This window comes from Bombus vancouverensis, chromosome 1, assembly GCF_051014615.1.
Source record: "Bombus vancouverensis nearcticus chromosome 1, iyBomVanc1_principal, whole genome shotgun sequence".
Taxonomy (NCBI): Eukaryota; Metazoa; Arthropoda; class Insecta; order Hymenoptera; family Apidae; genus Bombus; species Bombus vancouverensis.
The window spans coordinates 1,824,215-1,847,080 of record NC_134911.1 but is presented as its reverse complement, the minus strand read 5'-3'; the positions used below and the strand labels follow the sequence as shown (position 1 = coordinate 1,847,080).

General features: G+C 32.6%; 3 protein-coding genes and 1 long non-coding RNA gene across 5 annotated transcripts in view; 1 reads left to right on the top strand and 3 right to left on the bottom strand.

Annotated features, from left to right (window-relative positions):
- Positions 1-13,399, bottom strand: part of LOC117160570 (uncharacterized) — a 95,754-nt gene extending 82,355 nt beyond the window's left edge. For both annotated transcript variants that reach the window (XM_076627187.1, XM_076627961.1), the window contains exon 1: positions 13,259-13,399. In XM_076627187.1, the coding sequence (XP_076483302.1) occupies positions 13,259-13,323 (65 nt within the window). In that variant the 5' untranslated portion in view covers positions 13,324-13,399. The remainder of the gene's footprint in view (positions 1-13,258) is intronic.
- The window catches only part of LOC117162475 (uncharacterized), a 417,893-nt gene that overhangs the window by 302,214 nt on the left and 92,813 nt on the right, over positions 1-22,866 (bottom strand). The window lies entirely within an intron of this gene.
- LOC117160573 (uncharacterized) lies at positions 1,294-2,400 on the top strand. Its single transcript, XR_004464823.2, has 2 exons — positions 1,294-2,011; positions 2,248-2,400. It is a non-coding gene; the product is annotated as an uncharacterized LOC117160573 (long non-coding RNA).
- On the bottom strand, positions 16,654-20,725 carry LOC117160545 (dnaJ homolog subfamily C member 8). The gene is made up of 6 exons (XM_033341361.2): positions 20,606-20,725; positions 20,099-20,257; positions 19,953-20,019; positions 19,797-19,891; positions 19,575-19,714; positions 16,654-19,489 (listed from the first exon to the last, which is right to left on the bottom strand). The coding sequence occupies exons 1-6, from the start codon at positions 20,681-20,683 to the stop codon at positions 19,255-19,257; spliced, it is 774 nt and encodes a 257-aa protein (XP_033197252.1). The 5' UTR covers positions 20,684-20,725; the 3' UTR covers positions 16,654-19,254.

Here is a 22,866-nt window from a genome sequence, read left to right as displayed (position 1 = left end):
CATTTTATTATGAATACTCATTTTGTAAAATTTATTTCATTTACTACTAAAGCTATATTCTTTTAAAAGATATAGTACATAATAAAATAGAATTCTATTATGGAAATAAAAAAGAAATCTGAAAGAAAGAATTGAGCTTCATGAAAGAACTAACAATTTTCAGGAAATATACGTGATTACAATTGCAGTGTGAAAGCTACTTTGAATCGTCAATTTGCATACAAAATTGAAGAGTTTCGATGAGGCGGAATTCTAACTAAGAATTAACGTCTTTCACGGAGAACAACCTGGAAACAGTGTGTACGATGAAGCTGGTTGAACAGCTTCATCTTCGAGGATAGATTGCTCCAAGATAAAGTTGCGGTTACTATCCTCCTGCTCAAGAAGTAATTAGTGTGATACTATAACGTGACCAGAATGTACCGATTTCGTACTTAACTATTGCATCAATAGAATATTCTTTTTGAGTAAATTAAAGCTTATCGCAATTAATTCTGTCAAAAATGAAAGTAATAAATGACGGATAATTGGATTTCATTTATCTCCAAACAAATCTAAATTTCATCGATATACATTTTTAAGTAAAGTTAATTTTTAGATAGAAGAACATTTTAACTTATCTTTTATTAAAGAGTAAATACTAGTACCAAAGAAGTATTCATAAATGCCAGTATTATCACAGATTCATCATTTTGATATATTAGTCTTTCATAATCGAAGAACATTCGAGACTTAATCAAACAACATCCATTCATTCAAACGGAACTTTAAAACAGCTGTAACTTCCACTAAACGTAACTCGTCGTATTATGCGTCACATTATCAACTTACTAATCCGACAAGCGTATTATTCCTCCTTTGAAATCAGCGACATGGAAATGGTCACGACACTGCACAACTTGACCAGTTTTCCAACAAAACTACATAAATTCCATATAAAATCGTCCAAATAAACGGCAATTACATTGAAACAAAGGTGATCGACGATGTGTAAACGGTTGACGAATCGAGTTCTTTCCCCCAGTAAGATCGGCTTTCACCGATCTCCGTCGTGCCAAAAACACGAGAAAGAACCGAGACTGCTCGATACACCTACGCGTCCCTCTAGTTCCGAGAGAGCGAGATTCAATCGGTCGAAGACACGAAGACTACGTTGACCGCATCCGGTCGAGCGAAACACAGCCGCTAGACTGGGGATCGGCGTCGACTCACCGATGTTCGTTCGCACAATAAAACGAGCCAACCGCGGTGCAAGCTGGTGTCACTTTCCGCCACCATTACTGAGCCGATATTAAGGGCGCACTGGTGTATCCAGAGAGGAGCGTGTGGCATTGGTCGCGCGGCCGCTAGTGGCCGTCCGTCCACTTCCGTTTCGGTTTCGAAGATCGAGGATTACGCTGCGGCAGTAGCTAGCTTCACGCCAGATCTACGAGTTCCCGAAAAACTCGAGACCCGGTGTAGCACATAAGAGCCAGTGACAGTAAACTGGGAGACATTGCACAGCCAGGTACGTAGTGCTTACTTACCTGGACCGCGCAGCCGCTTTAGGTCTTGGTGAACCAAGCGGAGAAGCAACCGGCGAAGCGACCAATCGGCGCTCCTTATCGCTGACGCGGCGTGCAAGCGACACGATGTAGGTGTGTATGTGCACCGATATACATACACACGGGCAAAGGTATCGGCGTGTCGTATCGGTTGTGTTCAGCTATCCGCACGCGGCGGGATTGCGGCTTTTGCCGCGCGATTCGATCGGGGGAACACCGCGAACTTCAGCTCCTCGCGAGCGTAGAGAGATCGCGGTTTCTTCGGTACGCTTCGTTTTACTTCGGTTACCCTCGGTTCGCTTTTGCCTCATACTAGCGGGGGCGTGACTCCACGTAAGTACATTAGACGACGATGACAGTAGGGCTCTGTCTATCGATGTTAACGATTGCGGGTTCTATCTGACTTGTTCGGCTAGCTTTTTCTCCACGTGGAATACTTGTCGATTTTTTTAAATCGAAGGACACAGGTGAATCGCATGATAAGTTACATTTCTCATCCTTTATAAAAGAGCAATTTTAAAGTTCAATTTATTGCGAACCAATTCTACATCAAAATCGTCTACATTTAATTTTCCAATTAAAAATGTGTCTTTGTCAACCCCTTGCACACTTAAAATATATCAATAATATTATTTACGTGAACTATTATTAATCTTAAAATTTATCGCTTAATTTTAAAAGATTATATTTTCGAATTTTCCAGGTTATTTCCTTCTTCAGCTATATATTTAATGTTCAAATACTTTGTTTTAACTATCAAGGGACATAATAGTGAGAAAATCAAGAAAAACGGACTAAACATATTTCTCAGCCTTGTGATCTGGAAATGCTTTGATTAAAGAATATGCGTCTATGATTCCTTTGTCAATTTTATTTCATCTTTTCGTTTTGTGCTTTCTAAACGTTATTTTGATCTTGTTTTGTGTTTTTAGATGGTATTGATTCGTTGTCAAATAGCGGACTGCAATAAAGTTTTATAACGTTCATACTATCATAATAATGTTATATAAAGTTTCTCAGTAATCATATTACAATCGACGAAAGAATAATTCTATGTAAAAAAAAAGTAAATCGAAAATGTAGGATGACCTTTTTTTCACATAATGCTTGGTTTTAAAAAAAATCGAATTTGAAAATTTGTCGATTACCGGGCTAATTTGTAATTACGTGTTCAAACCTTATTTTGTCCAAAATGAAACCTTTGCCAAAAGTTTTATTCTATATTTCCGATTTTGTTTTATCACGTAAAATTATTTCCTTTTTTAATCTACTATTTTAAAATTTAAGAAACCTGAGATTTTGTTATTTTTCCTGCCATCTTTGTTTGGTAATAATTATTATTAAGATAGAAACATAATTGCATACATATAATTATTTATTTTTGTCATATTGCTTCAATTCTAAATTAATTATGTAAAGTATATTTAACAGTTTCAGTGTTAAAAGGTAAGAAGCATGAAGAATTTCAAATATTTCGACATACTTCAATGAAAAATGAAAAACTGCTAGATAGGATCTTTAAATTAAATACGGTCCTATAAATCATGCGGTTTTTCTGAAAGTTGATTTAAAAACGGGATTTTATAAAAGAGGGACAAAAAACTTGGTAGAAAAATGACAAACAGTTATAGAAAATGGGGGACGATAAACATAATTCAGAAACAACAGATAGTTTTTCAGATTACTTGATTTATGAAACGTCTTAATGCTTTCTAATAAATTCTTTTTAATAATGATATGAAATTGATGGAAATTTCGAATCCCGTTAGAAAAGTGGTTGGTGAAAGTATGCTGCCTACAGCACTTTGATAATCGTGCATTATTGGTGACAATTATTTTGCAAAAGGCAGACTACTAAATGTTTCATCTTCTTTCTTTCTGTACTTTGAACTGAATTCAAGTTTCGTGATTCATTACCTTTACGCAACCTTTTTTCCTCGTTGCGTTCATAGTGAATCACATCACCGATAATTTTTCTACAGTCGATACCTTATGCAGAACCATCGCATAGTTTGTGGTTTCGCTATAGAGCACGAACTATGGCCATAAATAGAATGTTACATGGCCATATGGAGCTCAAAATATTTAAGCCCTTAACCTACAATTACGGGCATAGCCCGTAGTATATGATCGAGCTAAACGTAAATATTACGGGCATAGCCCGTAGTAGATGATCGGACCAAACGTAAATTCTCGAACGTAAATCGTAGGTTAAGGGGTTAATATTTCAAATTTGCTATTAAATCATTTTTAAAAATAATTTTTAATCTTATTTCTTGCATTTATATGATATTACATTGTCTTTTATTGTATTATGTTAATGAAACTTGTTTTATTATGTTAATACATTATTGTATGTATTAATAAAATTTGTTTTATTAAGGTTTTATTTGTATTAACACTAAACCTACCACAATCATTCATTTCAAGCTTTTGTATAGCTTTCACATATTTAAACATTATCACATCAAACTATACAGCTTTTTTTAAAATATGTGTCGAAGAAGCGTCAGGAAAGGGGTTGTGGGCGTTTGATAGATCTTCATTGGAATTGGCCATCGCTGTGTTATAACGACGGTACGGCCTGGTAATACGAGTACTACTACCGATACTACCGATTCGACAATCAACCGCGGTGGTTGGGCACTTGCGATACTAGTGACGTTGGTCTTAGGTTTGATAACGAATCCACGGTCAACGGGATGATAGATATACTTGCTCACACAATCTGACTCAAACGTGTAATACTCACAGATCGTAAGGCGCTACTCTCTTCGTCGATGAGATCGCAAGAAAGAATCAATTTTCGTCCCGATGATGCCACCGAAGAAAACTATGATGGGGTATGTCTAAGGACACGAGATCATCGGATTCGTCGAGTATAGACCTCGTTCCGAAAGTAAGGGAAATTGACGTCGCTGTCAATTAGTCAACTTGGGACAAAGGCTGTCTGTCCGTTTGGAAAATCTTAATTACCAAAAACACTAGGTTTTATAGCGGGTCCTCAGGCTAACTGGACTTGTGCTGTGTACGTGCCTCAGCATCTGGTATTCATTGTACGAAGGAACCGTTGGAACGTTTTACTATCAGGTACCTCTATGGATATTTCTTTTAATGAGTGTCATACTATCGTTCCATACCTTTGTTAGACGAAGCGTCCGTCCCGTTGACCGCGGCTACGTTCGGCGGCTGATGGTCGCCTTGAGCTCAAGTTTATTATCACAAATCGCAAACAAGTACAATTGGGCAGAATGACGGCAAATCGTTTAATTACAACTGTAAACTTTAATTACAATTTTACGGATTTTCCCGAAGTTCCAGAGGGAAGGCTCCGGTGTCCTTTCATCTCCGACATATGCATACAATGTAGTTTTCAGTATTTATTTCTCGTTTTCTTTTTTTCTTTTTCAAGAAATATATTTAGCCTGTCCTACCTAGCTCCACCGGTCTATTTGACTGCTCGAGATAATATGGTATTTAGTCTTGTAAACAATCAGTATAAAAGAAAGGCTATCTGAATATGGCATGGCCAACTCAAAAGAAATGATCAAATGGCAATAAAATGCAGTGTCAATTCGAAATCTTGTAGGTGGTTCCTTCAAATGTTTTTCAATATTCTGGACCGAGCGGGAAAAGATGCCTGGGTTTTATATAAAGAAATAACTGGAAAAATATGTCAAGGCAGAAATTTTTATTAAGAAAACTTGGCGCTGCGTATCAAGAATTGCGGGGAAAAGGAAATGTGCCAAAGACATAAACAAATACAAATTCGGATTCACGTATACGAAAAACTTGTTAAGTAAAATATTCTAAGGGTTATAAAACTACCAAAATCTGTTTGGGATGCAAAAAATATGTGTGCAGCAAATGTACATTCGAGAATAAAATAATTTGTAAAAAATACAGTAAAGCCGAATAAGCTTTATATTACTTATATATTTAGGAAAATGTGTATGTACGTGTATATAAGGTGTATTTGAACGAAAGAAACTATACAGGGTGGTTGGTAACTGGTGGTACAAGCGGAAAGGGGGTGATTTTACGTGAAAAAAGAAGTCGAAAATATAGAATAAAAAATTTTTTTTTTAATTTTTCCATCGAGACAACGATCTACAGTGAGATCCGTTATAACGAGACGTGATAAAGTGCACGCGTACCGAGCGGAAATTCAAAGTCGATTTTCTCGAAAACAAAGCCTCAAACGAAAAATTGTTATTTTATATTTTCGACTTCTTTTTTCGCGTAGAATCAACCCCTTTCCGCTTGTACCACCAGTTACCAACCACCCTGTATAACTACCATTCATTTTTTATCCTCTTTTTCGGCTTATAATTGAAATTATATAGAAGTAAATTTGTATCGTCGAATTATGAAAGTTGTTCATATACTAATTCATTCAGCAACAAATTAACTATCTACGTTTAATTATGAAAACAATAATCCTTTTTTAAGGACCGGTCATTTTGATCAAGCACGGTCGAAATAGATATGCATACAAGAAATTTCGGTAGATTTAGTGTTAACTTTTGTTATAAAATCTTCTATAAATCGAAGTAAAACTTTTTCTCTATTATTCGATTATCTTCCCCTTCTCTTTTCGTCAATCACGTACGCTGCATTGTTCGTATAAGATTTCAAGTAAAATATTGCGTGATTTCACGCAAAGAATTAACGCACATATGCTGTCAGATACGTGCAGATTTATATCTGCAATGACATAGCTTTGCATCGTCGCAATAGTTCTCAGTAATATATCAATTCTACCTTGTACCTATATATATGAACATTGTAACGGCAGCCACATTAATCACGACAATTAAAAGAATAACTTTCTTAACATGTGTAACTGCGTCAGGTGCTAATCTGTGATCGAGATCACGTAATTGTATTCACTCGTATTTGTATCTCGATAATTTATATCAAAGAGCGTAAAGCTTCGGTTTCTCTGATTTTTAAATTAATTACAAGGTAAGTTACATTGAATAATTATATAACGGGATCGTGTTTTGGAATAATGATTAGAACTAGCGCAGGTTTCATCAAATTTTTATTTCATATACAGTGGCTAACATATAAGTAAGAAAAATCCTTATACCAAATGCAATTTCATTTAATTTATAATTATTACACGAAATAAAAGTCCGAATGCTGTTCTATATTTGTAATACTTCAGAGTATACGAAATGAATTTTTAAATTTTGTATTATGGACCCAAAAAATGGAAATAAAATTTTCTATTTACGATTGAGCATTTTATACATTTAACTATTTATACATTCTGTATAAGATATTGAGGAAGAAGGAACTAACATTTAAAAAATTTACAGGATGCACCAAAAGGAATACAAAAATATCTCATCGATATTTTAAATTATTACTACTCTTGATGAAAAATTCAGTCTTGTATCTACTGATAAGAATAATCGTTGAACTTTATTGATAAATAACTTAACCGCGGTACAACAACGCACAAAAAATGTGTAATATATTCAGGAATATACATATGATTTATAATTTATGGATATAAATATTCCATTGAAATACAAAGGGGACAAATCAAACATTTTGTGTGGAAAGGGTAATATACTTTAGCGTGTTACTATAATTTCTTGTTAGTAGTAGCGACATTTGCTCTGCGAAGATATACGAATGGTAGTAACGGGAGTAAGCTAACGTCTTCAGGAAATATATTTATTGCTTTTAGCGAGGGTAATAATCAAAATACACCTCTAAGTAGTGTCGCTGTGAAGAAACAAAACCCTGTTAATGTGATGGTAAAAGTTCTTATCAGCGATATTTCAACTGGTAGGTCAACCGATTTGAAGCACGAGTTGCTACATTCATTCAAGTGTATTAATATGCAAACACACAAAGATACTAATACCAATGATTCTCATTTAGATAGCGTTCTATTGCACAAGTACACCTCTAATCGCGATAATACCGTTTACAGATACCACCAGGAAGAGTGGCCCTGTCGCGATTTCCCATAAATGGCGTACCTTCAGGAGGAAACGAGTATCCGGTTATCCGTTCTAGTATACGAAGATAACCTGTTACGTCAACTTTAGTAAATGCAGTTCCTCCGTTATGTGTATCTTCGGGTCTAAAATGTTCACTTCTTATATAGATATACGGTAGAAAATATATACAACACGACAAAATCTAAGTGAAAGTATTGCAAAATTCAATGATCAAACTTATTGCAAATAGAGAGAAACCTAAGACATTTCCAAGTTATTGTTGCAATTCCATCTTACTATAGTTTGAATTCAATTTTTATATAATAGAATATTCTGTATATAAATACGATGTTTCTATAGTTATAAAAGAAGTTAACAAAAATAAGATATAATTAACCACTTTAATACTTGGACACTACAGTATTTTCATGTTTGTTAATTTATCTGCGCAAATTAAGATATTTATTCAGTTGCTTCGTATTATGTTTAGAGATTATTTATTACAGGTGACAGAAATGTAATCAGTTTCTTCGTAATTGTAATTTATTATTATAATATATAATATATAATAATGTATAATAAATTATAACTGAAATGATAATCAATTTTCACGTTACAGAAATGCTCGGACAGATTAAAAAAATTAATTTTTCGTGTGTATAGCTTTTTTTAACTATGCTAAATTAAACTAAAATTCATAGTATTCTGTTGCGTAATCTTTCTACTTAATAACGATCCTTAAACAATGAGGCATACTTGAAATGATTTATATTAAATATCCAAATGTAGTAAAACTTCATTTTTCTTTTAATTTTCAATTTCTTTTTAAAAATGTATTAATATTTTACGAACTATGTGTTCCAACTCATTCCCTAACATAACGTGAGAAAGTATAAGACAAAAAACTTAAAATTACGATGATACTTGCTATCGTTTCTCTTCTCTTCTCCTCAGTGATTTATCCTTTTCCGACAATTCTGAAAACATAGTCTCCTAATATGATTTCAAACATTTCAAATTTTATTCCTTGTTATATTAACACATACATATAAGAATTGAAATGTTGTGGGTAGTTTTGCAGTTATGAGATGCACTGTATCACATCCTAATTGGTGCATTGTTCTGTTACAAGCGACAAATAATTGCCAGTAAAAATATACTACTGGATAGTGATATTCGATTTGATATTCTTCACGACTGCAATTAAAATAGTTTTCTCTGATATTAATAAATTGCATTTAAAATTCAATGTTTTCTCATGCTTTCACGACGCGGTTTCATATCAAACGGCTTTTAATCGATCACAAGATTCCTTGCAGCGCTTTGGAAAAATATAGATATACCGATCGATGACAAGTTTTTTAGCATATTAGTGCGGAAAGTGGAGCGGAAACGCGGAGAAGCGTATCTATGTTTAAAACTATACCGACGACTGCACTCTGTCATCCAGACTTCACGCAAGAGAGGACAATAGCTTTCCCTAGACGTTAATATAATTAATTATTAGACACATAATAAAATACATCATACAGTGTCCTTTATTATTCCATCGATTTTTTATCCCCACCTCGCTGTTTATAAAACGCGAAAGCGTACAGTACAGATATTCTTTTGTACTGTATCTGATACTTCTGTCTCATATGTAAATGGAAATCAGTCCATTACACGGGTAATTTCACTTGCACTTTATAACCGCCACATTGAATCAGAATCCCGCCCCGACATACAAAAGAAAATCGAATTACTACGCGAATAATTCTCCTTGCTACCAGTGTTATGCAATTTACAACTACGGAGACCTACAAAAGTATTTGAATATTTATTACAAAGAACTTTTATATATACCTACATATTGTATTAATTATGCATATCAAACGAAATTTTATTAACACTTAATGAAATATTGTTGACATGATTATATTGGTAAAATTTGAAACCAATCTGAAAATTTATATATGTATATAGGAGTTACAATACAGGGTGGTTGGTAACTGGTGGTACAAGCGGAAAGGGGTGATTCTACGCGAAAAAAGAAGTCGAAAATATAGAATAAAAAATTTTTTAAATTTTTTTTTTTAATTTTTCCATCGAGACAACGATCTACAGTGAGATCCGTTATAACGAGACGCGATAAAGTGTACGCGTACCGAGCGAAAATTCAAAGTCGATTTTCTCGAAAACAAAGCCTCAAACGAAAAATTTTTATTCTATATTTCCGACTTCTTTTTTCGCGTGGAATCGCCCCCTTTGCGCTTGTACCACCAGTTACCAACCACCCTGTATATTTACTGCAACATATATTTAATAAAAGATTAGTATACAGCATGAATAGTTTGGCTGATGCAAAAACAAGTGACAGGCATCGAAGGATGTAAGAACCAACTGATTTATTATATATAGTTACAGGCCGAAAGTCGTGAAAAACTGCAATTGTCATCATCTTTAACCGTTTATAACTCATAGCAACGTTAACCCATTTCGATGACATTTTCAGCATGTATATAACCGACATAAATCTGTAAAATGAATTTTTTAATTTTAATTAGAAACTTAGATAAAAAATTATAAAAAGTGATCATATCTATCCTCGCGATTCCAACCAATTGCAACTTTTTCCATCTTTTTTATACGTTATCCAGTAAACTCATCCTTCTATCTTCTCAAAAAGGTTCACATCGTTCGGCCCAATCTTTAAAAAGTTATTTTGTCTTAAAAATAATACTTGGAATACTTCGAATATTTTCGTGAGCCCCTGTATTTTCTCTAAATATCTTGTAGCTTTGTTGTATATCTTTAGATTTGTCCAAAACTCATTACAGTACCAATGAAATTTCAAATGTTTCAAATAATACAGAATATATATACCTATTTACGAAATGTTTCTACGAGTGTTTAAATACTTTTGCGAGCTATTGTATACATATTGCGTATTCTAAACGATTATGATTGATTAACATATACCGACAATTTGTCACTACGTTTGAATAAAAAATCAAACATAACGAGCCTAAATTATATGTATAAGAGTGTTAATAAAGTTTATAAAAAAGAAGTTGGTTTTAAGGATCGATAAATAGACGATTAAAAATAGTAACAGTCTACGATATTCGCATGGAGAGGGCAAAAAGTGGCACATATACATATGTAACTCGCTTTTTATCATTATCTCGATAAATCTATAGTATATATACCACGGCTCACAAGAATTGCAATCATCGTATGCACTGTAGGTACGTACGGACGCCGGAAGTCCCGTTAGTCAACCTTAAGGTTTAAGGTTCGTTTCTCCGAGTACTGCCTCGTGCTTGCACATGTAAGCTGTTTCATAGATAATTGTCGAATTAGCTGATAAAATTCTGTCGCCATAGTTGCCGTAAATTCTGTCGATTAGAGAGTTACGACCACGTTAAGAAATTTAAGAACTATCCCATTAAATTAGGTGGAAATGTTGTTAGACTACTCATTATTGCTCCTTTTATCGCCAAGGATTATCGGTATTTATGTATAGATAATTTTCAGTGAAAGTTGTATAAAACTCGAACTGGTTCCGATAATGTCTTCTAATATTAACTTGATAAGTCACAGGGAAATTCCTAACGAAAGCTCCTGTTAAGCAAAGTTCTTTTAAGAATTAACAAATATTATCGAAATTAACAATTTCACGAAGTCCTGTTACTAACGAGATATTCGATATTATTGTGAATTACATTGGTCTTGCTGCAAACTTTGATTGCGTTTGAGTGACATTTAATATTTAACAAAATCAATATTGATTATTTCATTTTTTCTTCAAATTTGAGAAATTTGTTAATGGTAGAAAAACTTGATTCGATCGAGAATGACACAAAGGACGATAGAGGATTTAAGTCAAATCCGAGAAAATCGTTTCTTAATCTGTTAAAGGACATTCCTTAAACAGAAACTTCTATAACTAAAATATTAAAAATTAACGAGAACAAATCAGTTTTAATTCGCTGTTTTTGAATAGAAAATCATTAAATAAAAATATTATTGCGTTTAAGAAATTAACAACCCGAATAACGAGTTACCTCGACCTCTCCGGATAACAAATTAAAGTCGTAGAGACGACAGTTTATGTCTTCAAGTGACTATCCGCTAAGATTGCAAGAATATCAATTAAAAATATATTTACCGACAATTTTTAAAGCAATTTTATATAGCTAGAAACTTGGACCGACATGTCGGACACGATATGTACATACATATGTACATATAAATATCGTGAGTTCCTTATAGCTTCGTGTGAAAGCGCCATTCCATTCGACTCCGTCTATATGCTACAACATACAGAAAGACGAGACTCTTGTTCGCATGGGGGGTCACAGCTAGCCCTGAGGGAGCAGTCATTGACATTGAGAGAGAGGGAGGGAGAGAGACCGTCGAGAAACGTGACTAATATTGTGGCTACCTCTGTATGGAAGCTTTTCGTATTTTCTATTCACCGATAGCCACCTGTAGAATCGCTGATCACGAGGTCGATTTAAATTGAAAGATAATTTTCTTTTGTACGATATATGATAAATTTGTTCCTTCAGCTACATATCATAACTCAAATTTTTGCAGTTCATTATAGACTAGAGATTTGAGTTTATATAACGTTTATGAAATAAAGTACTTTTGCTCGTGAAAAGTAAGATGGAATAGAAAGGTACGACTAAAGCATGCGAATCGTTATGGTAGTAACTGCAACATCAGGTAAATTATACGGTAGAGTAACACTAAAAGGTACACGCACATTATCTCAGCATTTGTTTAATTAGCGTCAAATAGGTTTAACTGGTAAAAAATGCACAATTACACCATCTTTGGAATTTTACGCAATATCCTAAAGAACATAATAGATACATTCGTTGTAAAAAAGTTGTGGACATCATGGTTTCATTATCATAGTGCGGATTGTTGACGACAAAAGAAAGGGAACTAAAAAAATATTTCACAGATCTTTTGTTGATGAAAATTTTTAATTGTAATTCATCGACAGTTATGTATTTAAAGTATTTCGAATGTTGGAACGGAGCCACGATTTGCTATGGTTTAATTTACTTGGTTGGTGTAGAAATTCTGGATAGTACTAAAACAGGTTTCTTGCGAACGTCTTACTCTCGACGATTCAGTATTCGACAGTCGCTCTGCTGGCTCGTATTCGTCGAGGTTTATTGCCTCGAGCAGCGAAGAAAGTATAACGCAAATCCCTCTGATAAACCTTAAATGATCATGAGTTATAAAAATAAGCAAGTAAGATTCTACCGTGCGATTCGTCCACGATATACGTTCATCCAGGTCTCTATTTCATAGTAGGATCCGATTATTCACGTAACTGTAATGAAAAATACGTGTGCGTGCACGATGTATAAATTTTACACGAAAATCTAATCTAATCCGTCAAACTGCGCACAGAAACACCTGACTAAATCACATTCCAATACGACAATTCAACACCCTACCGACTACACGACCGATCAAATCAAACGATTCTTTGTTTAAGAGGATCACTTTTAAGAAAGCATTTCCGATTACACAAGTCATGCAACAATGTAACTAAAAGCTGAACAAAAACATTTCTGTCGGACTCCTAGAACAATTATTCGTTGATGATCTACCGGTCACGTAAATTGCAATCCTCGGACAACGATTGATCGAAGATCGTAGTTTTTTACATAAAAGCAGCGGGCTGACAAAACGAATTGTAAATGGTAAACCATGCGATGAGAGAACACTGTTGAACATTACCCTCGTTCCTCTTCGGCAGTCGGCGGTCCCTGTTGCGCGATGCGAAACACGTCCGTCGTCGACATGGTGCTCCGCTGGCCAGCACACTATTAACACACGATCACGGGTCACATATCGACGCCACTTTCCTCCAATTATCCAACGTCGAGGATATTTTCCTTGATTCGAATCCACGTAGCGATGCCGCGCACTCGGCGCGATCCACGTGTGAACGCGCGCTAGTCGTGCAAACTAAGTACGTGTCCAGGTTGGCTGGCGCCCGTCAAGGCTAACACTGGTGCCGTGGTGTGCTGTGAGAATGGTGCGTGCAAAAGACGATGTATGCAAGCCGGTAGCGCAACAGGTTGCGAGTCCACACAGATTTTCCACGATCCACGACCGGCTGGATCCGCCGTAGCTATCGATCGTTCACAGCGACCCAAAAGCAGTGAAGAGCAACGCACGACAGCGACCAACTCACTGCAGTCTCGTGTAGTGTCGCGGCGAAGCGGTCACGCCGCACCTCTACTTCTGTTGCCGTTCTGTTCTCTTCCTTCTACCTGCGCACAGCCACGCACACCATCATTTTTCTTTTAGTTGTGTGTACCATAGACGCTCGTTTGTCCACGGACGAAACGCGTTCCTTCTATCTGCGCGCACGTACACGCCACCGTACCATAGTCGCTGCTTTCGTAGAGATGCTATTAATCTCTATACATTGCTATCTTTCGGCTGTTTGTGTATTTTCATACATGCGAGTTTCTCCTCTATTGCTTCGCCGCGCCGTGATTGTCTATTTAGGTACACGAACATTTATCTCTCGTTACGTTTCTGTGTGTGAACAGGTTCCACGCGATTGTATATATATGAATATGCCGCGTGACGTGGTCACGCTTGTGCTGCACGATGAACACACGTGTCTTTTGCGTACGCACGCGTCTCAGGTAGATGGTATTTCTTTCATTTGCATACTGTCGTAAGCGTATATTATCGACATTAGTGTTTACGTATTGGTACCTGTCTGCATATTGCTTTCTTTGGCTTAGAAAAAAACACGCAAAGGAACTTTTTCTTTTCACTATGTCACCGATGCAGACTTGATCCTTTGCTTGCTATGATTATGTTAGTGTGTTTCTTTCAGACATACATATACACACTGACATTTTTGGGTACAGGTCCCTTGCGATTGTGTCCGTCCAGATGCATTTCCGTTTACCTGTTGTTAAGGACACACACCGGTGTCTGGTTTCCATCTGTGTAACAGTTCACGTCTACAAGTAGAAACATTACGTTCCATTCGTGAAGCGATCGCACAAACACGAAGGATCTCGCTATGTGCGCAGAAATAACATTTCTTTAAACTGTGTGTGAGAAAGGCACTATAAGAACGGTTTCCTCTTGCCGTGCATCGGTTCTTATACGTCGATATTTATCCTGGCCGGTTCGTGTATAAACGTATATGAATACGTTTCCATTACCCGTGCACACATACGGTAAAAACTTGCTTATTATATACGTATACATGAGTACCATTATATATGTACATGTTAGTACGCAACTCAGCTATTCGAATACGGAGTTCTTTCGGAGCAATCGCGTTACGATCTTCACCATATGAACTGAACTTGGAAGATCTTGTATTATTCTGTGCAACATTAATAATGTATGTATTTTATACGGTTTGTATGTCTCGAAAGAGAAAAACATATAATATATTTGTTTATACGATGAAGGTATTATTTGTGTAATTTCTATTACCATAATTGTTAATATAATCTCTCTTTACGGCAGTTGTGCCTTTTACTTTTGCCTGTTCTGAATATTCTTCTACATTGTTTAATACTATTTTATTTATAAATACATTTATGAATTTTAGTATCTTTTACATTTTTTCCAAAATATTTGAAAGTTTATTGTAAATTATATTGTACTATATAATGTATATTATTATTAATAAATGGCGTTTTTAGTAAATACTATGAATATAATAAATCTATAATTGAATATTAATTTTTTGTGTATTCTTTAAATTAAAATCTTTATCGAAGGAGAATTTGCCGATTTCATGATTTTTGAAGATATTCAATTCGTACAATTTTATTTTTTTTTCGGTTCTGATTTCATTCACTTATATTATCATATTGTGAATCATTCTTCTTCCAACTGGAATTTCACTCTCTGGGTCCTCAATCGCAAATCGATTTATTGCAATTACCAGTATAGGAGAAACCGATTTCCTACGGATCGAACTGAAAATTTGAAAGGACGAATTGTTACCTGTTGCGCATGGTGCTTGGTACGTATACACATATGCCTCGCGCATGCGCAGTTTGCAAATGCAAAGCTAAATATTAATATTCTTGCTGTATCATACATTTTTACAAATTCTAAACAAATTAATATAATCTATTCATAATATTGGCAATCAGTTGTATCGTTAAATCAATGATATAATACAAGTAGAATATTTGTATAAAATTTAAATATTCTATTTGTACTATAATCTTTTTGAAAGAGTACAATATTTGAATAATTATAGTAAATACTTAAATAGAAAACGCAAATATTTGAAGAAAGTATAGATCGTCGAGCAGCGTATTTTCTATTCAGAACTTCTTGTTCAGTTCATTTAAGCTATTTTCAATAACTAAACGGTATTAACGAATTGACTTTATATTTTTTGCTGTCGATAATAGTTCGAAAGATATATATTTTCAGAGGCAAGGATTTGTAGATTTTCTTTTTACTAAAGTACAAATAATAACTTTTTTAGTTTTAATAATAGCGTCGCATATAAAAATGTATTATTTATAGCAAAAATATATTATTATAAAATTACATTTTTCAATTACTGTAAAAGTAATAAAAATATGCTTAGAATATTTCTAATTATTGTAATTTATGTAAGATGAAGTATAACTTACAAAAGAAAATATTAATACTGTTATAAGTTATATTTTAAAATTAAATAAATAGAATATGTTTCGATATGTGTATAATTTCGGTCAATACATTTCTATATGTGACTCACGTACACACTCCGGATGGAAGTGTACAGTCACGTAAAATGCATTTCATCGTCATTGCTAGCGCAGCAGCTTTGAAAGACATTATGACGACAAAGTGTTTAGCAAGTACAGATAAAAATAAACATTGCACATAAAAATTGCATTATATCACACTCCTATATTTATTTATAAAAGAAATAAAAGTGCTAATTTTAGTCAGTGTGATCATGCAAAGAGTAAAAGAGACGAGACGATGAATAATTATTAGCACGTTTGATACTATTAACAGAAGTTTAATAAAATTAAAGGATATTGTGTTAAGGTTAATTACAATAGGGATGGTTGTGTTCTGTGTTTCGTTTTTGCAGTTTCTTATTCTCGAAAATTTTTAGTAAACATACTAGTAAATATCTATAAATATGAGTAATTTATTTCTTGTAATATTCTTATTGAGTTATGATGTAAACCTAAAAAAGCCTGATGAGGAAGTTGTGAAATATAAAATATGATTATATATAAAAATTGTAGAGTCTTCATTCTTCTTTCTTCCAGTAATTACGAATGTAGAGTGCATAAAAATTTGGTACATTCACGTGAACGAATAAATAGAACACGACTTGTTCGATTTTTCTACAACGTTACACTTTACACCTTTAATTTCATATTTGCATATCACATTATTCAGGATATATTTATCCAAATTAATTTCAGCAAAAAGTTTTCGTAGATATTTCATATTGAATCAATTCAGTCACATAAATGTTATCATGTTTTTCATACACCCTGAGTGGAGTTATTAAATTATGAATACTCGATGTGTATCATATTTACATTTTATATCCCATGGACGTCATAATATACAAGATGAATACATTAATAACAAATGGTCGAACTAAATAAAGAACAATACAAATTATTATCATTGACGACTTGTAATCTACTACTTGTATAAAATGAATTTTTTATAGCATTAAATAATACTATAATATATCCGCTGTAACATTTTCACAAATGAATGAAAAGTTGAAATCAATTTTAAGAAAAAAAAGTTAATTTTTCAAACAATTCCGCCTAATACAGAATATGTGGTCATATAATATCATTTGTTGTGAAATAATAAAATTTTTGTACATATAAATAAAAGCCACGAATAGATTTTTTTCTACCATCCAGTATCGTACATGTATTATAAATAAACGAGGCATTCTCCGAGTGTATATTGTTTAATCCATTATTTGGTATTACTGAATGATAGTAAAATGATTATTAATATTGCGCTGATATATATATATATATATATATATATATAGATATATATAAATAATGATATTATATATTATATAATATATAATATTAATAAAAATAATATATTTATATATATATATATATATATATATATATACAAATCAGAATTAATAAAGTTTATGGCATCATAGAAAAATTCATATTACAAAAACAAAATAGAAAAAAATTGGAAATAAATGTTATTTCACGTTATGATCAGCTATTCAGCTTAATATCTTTGATAAAAATTTCATCTTACGATTTTATCTTTTACACACAAACACTTTCTCGCCGTTTATTCTTATCGGCACTTGTACAACATTGACTTTCATATATTAGTAAAACTATTTAAAGTGACTTGCAATGAGAAACTTATGCTTTAGAAATTTGTCTTCTTACAATAATCTTACAAATTACAGTTGGACCAAGTGTACGTCGCGATATAACATCCATTATGCGAGTATCTATTGAAAACCGAAAATTATAACTACATGGCCCGTTAAACTATTTCGATGGCAATGAACGTAAAATATTGTCGTATCACTTACTTAGAGTGTTTTGTTAAACTAAAAGGAATGTAATATGTTACATTTTTTGATTTCCAAAGGAAACATACGCTAAATTATTTTATATATGGTTTCGTTCGTAGCACATTTAAAATCAGCGATTAACAAATTCTAGATGTTAATATGACTACTGTAATGTCACTCAAGGTGCAAAATATGATTGTTAGTGCAGCGGCAAACTATTTACCAAAATTGAAAAAGAAAGTGAATAAAGAAACAAAGGTATATAAAAGCGTCACAATTTCATCCGCATTACGTATGAAATACAGATGAAATATTTTGCCTTAGTATAATGTAACAATTATATTATACATTGTTAGATAAATATACTTTGTGCACACATGACACCAATACATAATGTCGAATTTTTATAACAATATGTAAGCAGAGGTTGTATTCTGCAGAAGAACATTCATACTTTACCTTTATCTTTATATTTTGTATTTCAAATCATCTTGTAGCTTTAAAACAGCAATATTTTTTTAATTGTCAATTATTGGTACGATATATGCAAACTTTCCACAGTAATTTATAAAAGTATATGAAAAAGTAAGAAATATTAATCTAAATTTCATTTAACACATTGTATAACTTAAATGTTGTCTTTTTTTAAAGCATTGTGTCATGTGATTGTATATTTCAGATAAAAATATGAGGTACGTGTATATCATAAAATTGACATTTGTTATCCAACAATACAAATGTAATGTATGTATAGTACAAATGGAAATTGTCTTACATTTCATACAATAATTTCATTAGATCAAGCTTTTATTTAAAGTCGAACTTGTTCGGGCCATGTAAATATATCACAACTATGTACGTTCATACATACATGTAGATTCAACAAACACACAAATTATTTGTGAACGATACATACACTAATCATTCTCACACTTTGCTGCTCAATGTACTCATCACTCTGTTTACAATTCATTCTCTACTTTGACACCTGATTTTAATTTTTTTAACTAGTTTTAAATAACAAATTCTTAATTAAGAAAGGAATTTTAAATGAGAACAATTCCAATTAGTTCTAATAAAATCAATAATTTGTCACATAGTGAAAACATGCTATTTAAACTACATTTTTTGCAAGAAATATGAAATGCTGATCAAATAAAAGAATCTATGCCAGGTGTCAGGAACAGTTACTTAATTATCGTGATTCAGCTTTCGTTTTAGGAGGCCTGAAAGCTTTCAATTTTTTTGCTTTCTTTTGTTTTGTGGCACTAGCACCAGACTGAAAAGCTTTCCAACTATCAACTCTTGATTGTCGAGATTCTTCAAAATTTTTTTGCCACTCACGTTCTAACGCAGCTTGTGCTTCTGCAGATAGTTCTTCTTCCCGTTTCCTTTTACGTTGTTCCGCATCTCGAGTAGCTAATTCCCTTCTACAGAAAAAAAAATCACAAACTTTTATTTACAGATAATAGAATCAATTTCATAAACTATATTATTATTATTATTCAAATTAACCTTCTTCTCTCCATGTCAGCAAAAAGTTTCATTGTCATAACCCAAACTGCATGTCTATAACCTTCTTCTGTTTCCTCTTCAAGTATATTTGCACTTTCTGTTTTTCCCTCTTTTTTCAGTTTTTTCTTCTTTTCTACAATCTAGCAAATTTTTCGACATTTATAAATATATTGCACATATATTCTTATAAATGAGAAGGATTTATTTGTTTATTATTCATACCATATGATCCGTTCTAGCTTTTGCTTCTTCTATAACATCCATGCATTTAGCTCTAGTTTCTTCGTTTTCCAATGTTTTCCATGCTTTGTTAACAACTATAATGAAAGAAACAATTTTGAAAATTTATCAGTTCTTAAAGTGAAAATTAATACATACTTTCAAATGCTTGTTGTGCACGTTCTGCGTCATCTTGGTTTTTATCAGGATGCACAAGAATTGACATCTACATAATAAAAATAATTTAATAACGTATATTTTAAAATTTACACATTATATTAAAGACGAGAAAGATGTTAACTTACACGTCGATATTTCTTTTTTATTTCATCTATAGATGTGGATGGATCAATTTGTAATACTTCAAAAGGGTTTAAATTAAAATACGATGAGCCAGGTCGAAGTAGTCTGTCAATTTGTTGTTTGGGAGTTAATACCGAATCTCTTTTTTCTATTTCTTTCACCTGAAGAAAAATAAAATTTTGTACAATGCAAAACAACTATTTGTTTAGGGCACGAATACAGTTGTATAGGTTAGGCTTATTTATAACTCAAAAGTTTACTGAGAAAGCAATTTACTTTATGATGTTTTAAGAAATGTTAAGTATCACTTATCAAATAACGGAAAACTAATGGTAAATTGTACTTTAAATTCGATTTATTATTATTGTTTAATGCATACATAGTGACGTTTGTTAACCCTTAAAACAAGGTACAAGTGTTTACAGTTATATAACCAAGAATTATATCAAAAACTGACTTCTACACAGATAAGTGTTCTAATGATATGATGTCATTCGAGATTTACATACTTCGGAATAAAATTCATTGAATTCGTCCTCCTTCTTGGTTGGACTATCACTGGATATATTCGAGTTGGTAGCAGCCATCTTGATTGTTACTAACTTCCATGCTATTAGTGGTGCCGCCTGTGAAAAATTGATATGTATTTCGGAAGGACTAATCTGCGATCCGCTTATTTAGAGAAACTGATACAATATGACTTATGTATTATTGCATTCATATGCACTAATCTTATCGCTAAAGTTCTTTCAATGCATAACAGAACTTATTAATAAATTAAATTATTAAAATCAAGTAAAAAATATTTTATACTTATACAATATAAAAGTTTAATAAATTTACATGTATATATTATAATTAGGTTACCGAATACTTTAGATATTTTACATTTAATTTTTTCATAAGTGCAGAAAAATCCACATTTCAATTGTTCCGGTGATTATGAAAGTGGATAAGTCAAATATCTAAAAAAATTAGATTTATCACTTATTTTACGTTGCATAGTACTTTTCAAAGTAGTAGAAATTTAACCATACTATATATTATATTAAAACAGCTGGGTTGAGTTGGATGTTGTAACATTAAACAGAACTCAATTTATGCGCCAGACGCAAAACTTTAAATATCTCGAAATGAGACATAGGACACTTGCATAATCACCGATTCAGTTATATATAATATGGGAAAGGTCCCAAGTTTCTTTTGTTTTATAAGGAAATAATACCAGTACAACATTTTTTGCTTTATATTATATTATTAAATTACGTATGATCATAATAATAAAAATAGAACAAAATGGGTCATACAAAATATGGACAAAACAAAAAATGTTGTGCATCTATTATTTCTTTATAAAACGAAAGAAACTTCTGGGACAACCTAATAACAGAGAATGAAATTTCAGAAAATGGATTCGGAAAATCGAGTAAATAAGTCATTTAAAATTTCATAGTATTTTATTAACAAAGCTTAACAACCAATAAACAAGTGAAGTTTTATAGCGGTAACAAAGATGTATTACAGGGAAATTAAAATCGTACATTCGATATGTACTATAGCATAAAATTCTGTTCAAATCAATGGACTAAGATCGTTTTTAAAACTACTTGTACACGTAACTACTCTCTATTTTCCACCAGGAAACACAGAACGCATAAATAGGAAGGTGTAAACACTAATACAACACTATGACATCTAGCATACATTACATTTTAACTAATCCAGCATGATGTCTATTAGTTAGTCGTGTACTAGTGAACACCAGTTCATACATAAAAGCATTTTCTTTAAATGTTATCTATAAGGGCCAGTCCGTTTAAGGAACGCTATTACAAACACACAATTTCCTTGTAACATTTTACTTGCTTATTAACATACGTCACATTCATCGGATATCTAGTTACATGAATTGCAAACTAATAGTTTTACTTACACACATCAACATTATGCGATTCGTCGGCTATTCTCGTTTTTTCTAACTCTACTTTTTTTCAAGAATCTTAACGTCCTTCATTTCTTAAAGAATACATCCTCTTCTTTCTGCGTTATTATACAATAACGTAAATGTGTATGATCTATGGTTAGCACTGTTTCAACCAAGATATACAAAGCAGTCATTGCGTTTTAATTGGAGTCGAATGTGAATACAGCACATACATCGTGTAGTTTTTCAACTGATGATGAAAAGAAGTTCGTACAGGATATTATAAGTGAACTGCTTTCTGCACGAAGTAAAGATATTGATAGCAATTTTTCCACTTTCACTAGACGGAAAAATTATGTTTTTATATCAAGTATATGTTTCAAGATACATAAATTTTAACTCTGTTAGGCATTTTTCTTTTAGGAGTTTAAGAAATATTTTATGTGTATAATGTTACATATCTAAACAATTGATAAATAAAGCATAGATACAACAAAATACAAAGGTATAGAATCATTTGTTTCATAAAATAGAAAAGATTATTCCTGCAGAATTTAAAATTTTACGAAAGAAAAAGACGAGAAGAAATTTGAGAACCATGATAGAAGTGAAAGACAAATCCTTTGTATTGAACTTTTAATGACTTATTCTTTTTCAAATGACTTCCAGTATGAGATTTAAAAAATCGCTATTTAAGTGTTGAATATGCACGAATAAAGCGAAATCAAGTTTGTTAATATCTATCGAGGATACAAAATTACTTGATAAATTAGTGCAAATTAATATCTCGCACTATGATATATCCTCCTATAGTACCGCTAATAATTTTATAGTTGGTACGATATT